The sequence below is a fragment of the Sylvia atricapilla genome, chromosome 8, assembly GCF_009819655.1.
Source record: "Sylvia atricapilla isolate bSylAtr1 chromosome 8, bSylAtr1.pri, whole genome shotgun sequence".
Lineage (NCBI taxonomy): Eukaryota > Metazoa > Chordata > Aves > Passeriformes > Sylviidae > Sylvia > Sylvia atricapilla.
This window is the reverse complement of record NC_089147.1, coordinates 4,293,643-4,299,649: the sequence shown is the minus strand read 5'-3', so window position 1 is coordinate 4,299,649 and position 6,007 is coordinate 4,293,643. Positions and strand designations below refer to the sequence as shown.

The following is a 6,007-nucleotide window of genomic DNA, read 5'->3' as shown; positions in this document are numbered from 1 at the left end:
TGAGTTGTTTGCCCTGAGGGACTCCAAAGGGATTAGGACCTCATAATTACCAAAGCAGTGAAAGATGGATGGAAAAAGGTGGGAGTTTCAGTACAGAATTATTTTGGTGACTCATATCTAAATAAAATCTTCACGGAGATGGATAAATGCACTGCGGTCTCCTATAAGAACTTTTCACCCTTGGTTTTTCATGTAAGAGCTGCAGACATTTAGCACCAGGTCTCTGGCAAGAGCCTGAGTTAGGTGGCTACTGACTGTTTTCTGAATAGAAACTGTTTTCTGTCTGTCTAGGGTTTTTTCCTTCTGTACATTTTACCCTGGAGTTGAGGGATATTCCCAGAGAAACAGCATTTCTTTGAGAAATTCCCGATGACCTTTGCCAGGTGCTTTAAGTTGTTAACAAGAACAAGAAACGAGAAACAGTTGTTAATAACAGAATATTTCTGCAAATTTTAATTGCTGAGACCCCATCCCCAAGATGTGTGGAAGGCACATAAAATACCATGTCTGTTGCAGCCAAAAATGTTGTGTGACTGGCTCCATATAAATTTTCCCTCTATTTATAACCTTGCTTCAAATTGCCAAGTGGGTGTCTTTTAAACGAAATAGCAAGAAAAATCAGGTAGATTTGATGGAGGCATTAAAATGTTTAGAAGTAGAGATTGTTGTCCCCTGCGCACATGTGAGCACGTCCGAGTCCAGAGCTCTGCGTGTGCCGGGGCAGATTTTTTGCGGTGCGTGCTCAGAGATATTCCAGACGTTTAGAAGGACGCCAGAAATGAGCGGCTCCTTCCTTAATTCCTTCCTTCCTTCTTTTTCACTTCCCAAAACAAGAGTCACACCTTCTCCCCGCCCCGCTGCCCCCGGCGCGGGTACCGGCGGGCCGTACGCGGTGTTACCGCTCTACCGGGGCTCACGTCGCTGTTCCCAGGGAGATGCCGCTTCCCGGTGTCCCGGGATGTGCGGGGCGCTTCGGGGAACGCTCCCGGTCCGCCCGGCCCGGAACCATCCCGCCACCGCCAGGGGGCGCCCTGAGCCTGGGCCCCGGGAGCGGCGGGGACGGGACAGGGATGGAACCGGGAATGGGACAGGGATGGAACTGGGAATGGGACAGGGATGGAACCGGGAATGGGACACGGATGGAACCGGGAACGGGACACGGATGGAACCGGGAATGGGACAGGGATGGAACCGGGAACGGGACAGGGATGGAACTGGGAATGGGACAGGGATGGAACCGGGAACGGGACAGGGACGGGACCGGGAACGGGACAGGGACGGGACCGGGAACGGGACACGGATGGAACGGGGAACGGGGCAGGGATGGAACCGGGATCAGCGGGGATGAATCTGGGAACGGGGCAAGGATGGAACCAGGAACGAGACAAGGATGGAATCCGGGAACGGGACAAGGATGGAACCCGGGAACGGGACAAGGATGGAACCCGGGAACGGGACAGGGATGGATCCCAGGAATGGCTGGGTTGAATCTCAGGATCACCCCGTGCGAACACGAAGAGCGGCCGGGCTGGATCCTAGAAGCACCGTGCTGGGATTCCCAGAGCGGCAGGGATGGATTCCCGGAACGCCCCGTGAGGGAACCCCGGGAGCGCCCGGAGCTGGAAGCCCGAAAGCAAGGCAGGAACGAATCCCGGGAGTGCCTTGCGCCCTGATCCCCAAGAGACGCGGCCCAGGTCGTGCCCCGTTGTCGCCCCTCCGCCGCGGGCTCGACGTGTCCCGCCGGCCCCGGGAACCGAGGAGGCGGCAGAGGCTGCCCGAGGCGCGGGGGGCACCGTCGGGGGAGAGCGCTCCCGCCGCCCCGCAGCCGTCCGCTGAGTGGTTTGTGCAGCGAGAGGGTGTCCCGGTGCCCGGTATCCCGGCGGGGCTGGGCCCGGCCCGCTCCCCCCCCTCGGCCGCGGGCGGCTTTTGTTCCCGGCGGCGCGGGGCGGGGGCGCGGGGGGCGGCGCGGCGGGGCGGGGGCGGTTTTGAGGCAGGAGCGCCTCGGCCCGTGCCATTCGCCCGCCGCCGCTCCCGCCGCGCTCCGCCGAGCCCGGTGCCTTTGTGCCGCCGGCCCGGCCCCGCTCGCCGCCTAATTGGACTCCGCAAACGCCGGGAACGGGCGGGCGGTCGCCGCCTCCGGGCACGGGCGGGGGGAGAGCCGGGGCCGCGGCGGCTGCGGGCAGGGGCTGCTCGGAGCCCTCTCCTCCCGCCGCCTCCCGCCCGATCCCATTCGCCTTTGTGCGCGCCCAATCGCCGCGTGCTCCCCGCGCGGAACGGGGATGACATTTTGATTTCATCATTAGCATCCGGCGTCAGGTTGACGCAGCGGCAGCGGCGGCGGGAGGCGGCGGCGGCGGCGGCAGCGACGACCCCGGCTCTCCGCCTGCCCGCAGCAGCCCCCCGGTGCCTCGGGCTGCGCGGGTCCCCCCGGCCCCCCGCCCTGCCGCCCCCCCATGCCAGGGGCCCCCGGCCGGCCCCGCCGCCGCGCTCCCACGCCGCCCCGCCGCGCCTGTCCCCCGCGCCGCCGGGAGCCGCCACCTGCGCGCCGGGCGCGGGCTGCGGGGCCAGCGGCGGCCAGGAGCCGGGCGGGCAGCGGAGGATGCCGGAGACCGGGCAGGAGCCGCCCAGCGCCCCTCCGCCGCCCCCCAAGGAGTCCTTCTACATCAAGAACCTGCTCAACGGCGGCCCCCCCAAGGCGCCCCCCAAGCAGCCGCGGGCGCTGTTCGCCCCTTCGGGCAAGGCGGCGGTGGACGGCGCCGGCTTCGCCCTGTCGCAGGTGGGAGACCTCGCCTTCCCCCGCTTCGAGATCCCGGCGCCGCGCTTCGCCCTGAGCGCCCACTGCCTGGAGCGCGCCCAGACCTGGTGGTACCCCTACGCCCTGACGCCGGCCGGAGCCCACCTGCCCCGCACGGAAGGTACCGCTCCCCAAAACTTCCATCGCTCCTTCCTTCCCTCCGACCCTCCCCTGCGAGGCGGCGGCCCTGGGGACCCGCGGGGACCCGTGGTGGCGGCGGGGCGCGGGGTGTGAAGCTGGCGCTGGGGCGCCGCGGGGATCCGGCCGGCTCGTCCCGTTCCCCGTGACGGGACGCGGGGCCCTGGGTGGGTGAGGGCGTCTCTTTGTGTCCCTCGGCTCCCCCTTTCATGCCCCGCTTCGTCCTTTCTATCCAGCCGCAGAGAAATCCCTGCTGAGGGACTCGTCCCCCGCCTCGGGCACCGACCGGGACTCCCCGGAGCCGCTGCTGAAGGCGGAGGGGGAGCAGAAGGAGCTGGACTCCAAGAGCCCCGACGAGATCGTCCTGGAGGAGAGCGACTCGGAGGAGGCGAAGAAGGAGGGAGGCGCGGAGGACTGGAAGAAGCGGGAGGAGAGCCCGGAGAAGAAGCCGTGCCGCAAGAAGAAGACGCGCACGGTGTTCAGCCGCTCGCAGGTCTTCCAGCTGGAATCCACCTTCGACATGAAGCGCTACCTGAGCAGCTCGGAGCGCGCCGGCCTGGCCGCCTCGCTGCACCTGACAGAGACCCAGGTGAAGATTTGGTTCCAGAACCGCCGCAACAAGTGGAAGCGACAGCTGGCGGCCGAGCTGGAGGCGGCCAACCTGAGCCACGCCGCCGCTCAGCGCATCGTGCGCGTCCCCATCCTCTACCACGAGAACTCGGGCGCGGAAGGGGGCGCGGGGGGCGGCGGAGCCCCCGGCACTCAGCCCCTGCTCACCTTCCCTCACCCCGTCTACTATTCCCACCCCGTGGTCACCTCCGTGCCGCTCCTGCGGCCCGTCTGAGCCCGCGGAGGGGCGCGGAGAGGCGCGCAAGTCACCCGCCCGCCTGTAAGTACTGCAGCCCCTCGTGTGAGTCCCCTCCCGGCGTGCGGAGCGCGGGGGACTGCGGGGACACCACTGCGGGGCTCGGAGGGTGGCGGTAGGAGGAAAGTGTTGGAAATTGAGGGGGGAAAAAAAAATAAAGAAAAAGAAAAAAAAATTGCGGGGGGGAGGGAAACGAAAATGAGGAAAGCGGGGACTTGTAGAGAACCCTGGAGCTGTCACACCTTTTGTAAACGTGGATGAAAACCGCGATGGTCTCTCTGTGGCTTTAGTTTTATTTTTGTAAAAAAAAAAAAAAAGAAGGGGAAAAAAAAAAAAAAAAAAGGGAAAAAAAAGAAAAAAAAAAAGGGAAAAAAAATTTAAAAAGGGAGGGGAAAGGATAGTAATAAAAAAAAAAAAAAGAATGGTCTCAGGCCACTCCTCGAGATTTGCCAAACGCTAATGGGAATCTGAATTTCTGTTCCTTTCGGACCTCTCCTCCTTCTGCCTCCAAATAATTGTTCAGGCTCCTGATCCTGTCGTGACTCAAACTTCATCGACCACGGCTTTTCATTTAAGCAAACCTTTGCCTCTTTGCTTGCCCACGTTTTGTACCTTTCGGTTTCTGTCATGAGACTTTCACGAGCAAGAAATGCAGCCTCAAAGTGAACGGTTAAATACACTCACAAGCTTTGAGTGATCCTTATTTATTATCGTTTACTTTGACATTTTTAATTCTTGTTTATAATTCTTGTTTTCCTAGTTGTCGGGTTGTTTCGGGTTTGTTTTTTTTTCCTTGTAAAGTTATTTCGGTATGGGGGGGTGGGGGGAGAAGAAAATCTGTACCCTTTTGCTTTCTTTTGTAATACTAATTATTATTATTATTAATAATAATATTATTGTACTTTTGAACTGTGCAATATTGTACGACGATTCTTAAAGCACTGCTTTTATTTGAATGGTGAGGAAAGGGTTTTTAGCATTGTAAAATTGCGTTTCTTCATGTTGTGCAAAATAAAATGATAATTAAAAAAAAAGGAATTAAAAGCGAAGGAAAGTGAGACGAGAGGAGGAGGGCATGGGAATTAGCATCAGCCTGGCTTATGCGAATAAATAAGGAGGATTCGGTGAGCTGGGCGCTTTAAGTGAAGGACAATCAACTTTAGGGTAATTTTAATTTATTTGATATGATGTACAGTTTTCTTCTAAAGTCCATTGAGTATGTGGATTTTAATAGGCAGAAATCGAGTGAGGAGTGGACACCTCTAGTCTCTCTCTGTCTTAGTGTCTGCTCACCTGTTGTCTGACAATTGTTTGCTGTCTTCCCAAGGGTTTGGGTCGGTTGGTTTCTTTTCTTTGTTTGATTTTAAATTTTGTTTCCCCCTTTCGGTTGTACCCTCTGCCCTCTCGCTTTCTGTTAGGGATCGGTCCTATTTTTAAAACAGCCTATATTGTTATAAACTTAATGTTGTGGTGGATAAAAAAAAAAAATCAATAAAACCCGTTCCTTATCATTTTTAACGTGTGGTTTCGGGCAGAAAAAAAGAAAAAAAAAAAAACAGGAAAAAATATAAATAACAACAACAAAACATAAAAACAATAATAAAATAAAAATAGAAACAACTAAACAGATAACCCCAGGGCTGTCTGTGAGCTCCGGGGCTGCGGGTCGGGGCACGGAGTCGATCCCGCCGGGGCTCCTTGGAGCGGGGATCCCGAGGCTCCCGAGGCCGGGAAGGGGATGAGCAGCGGGAGGATGTTCTCAGCCCAGGCTCAGCGGGGTCACGGTGCCCGGGTTACCCCAGGCGAGGGCTCTCAGCCTCTGGGGGAGCCCCCCGGGACCGCGCGGGGGCAGCGGGGGGGTCCCTCGGCACCGGAGCGCCGCCTCCCCTCCCCGGGGGCTCCCCCCGAACTTCTGGCCGCCCGTTCCTCCGCTCTCCCCCCGGTGCTGCCCCTTCGCCCCCCTCCTCCCGGGGCTGCCGCAGGCTGTCCAACCCCCTGTGCCCACGGCCGGAGCCGTCACGCGTGTTAAAAATCCCCCGGCAGGGTTCTTTGGAGATAGGATCGCTCTCCGCTTCCCCCAGATTGGCCCGAATCGACGTGTTGATAGCGCCGAAGGCAGGATTTGGGGCCAAAGAAATCAAAATAAAACTCAGCGTTGCGAAAAGATAATCCCTCGTTTTCTTTTCGTTTGGGATAAAAACCCTGGCAAT

At 58.8% G+C, this 6,007-nt stretch overlaps 1 protein-coding gene across 1 annotated transcript; it reads left to right on the top strand.

The window, feature by feature from the left end:
• Positions 1 to 2,599: 2,599 nt before the first annotated feature.
• On the top strand, positions 2,600 to 4,154 carry HMX3 (H6 family homeobox 3). The gene is made up of 2 exons (XM_066324467.1): positions 2,600 to 2,915; positions 3,169 to 4,154. The coding sequence occupies exons 1-2, from the start codon at positions 2,600 to 2,602 to the stop codon at positions 3,774 to 3,776; spliced, it is 924 nt and encodes a 307-aa protein (XP_066180564.1). The 3' UTR covers positions 3,777 to 4,154.
• Positions 4,155 to 6,007: the final 1,853 nt, after the last annotated feature.

What these genes read in the sequence shown, in the direction of transcription:
- HMX3 (XM_066324467.1), top strand. Translation starts at nt 2,600, where the DNA reads ATGCCGGAGACCGGGCAGGAGCCGCCCAGCGCCCCTCCGCCGCCCCCC. An exon ending in CCACCTGCCCCGCACGGAAG is followed by an intron (nt 2,916 to 3,168) that starts GTACCGCTCCCC and finishes CTTTCTATCCAG; the next exon opens with CCGCAGAGAAATCCCTGCTG.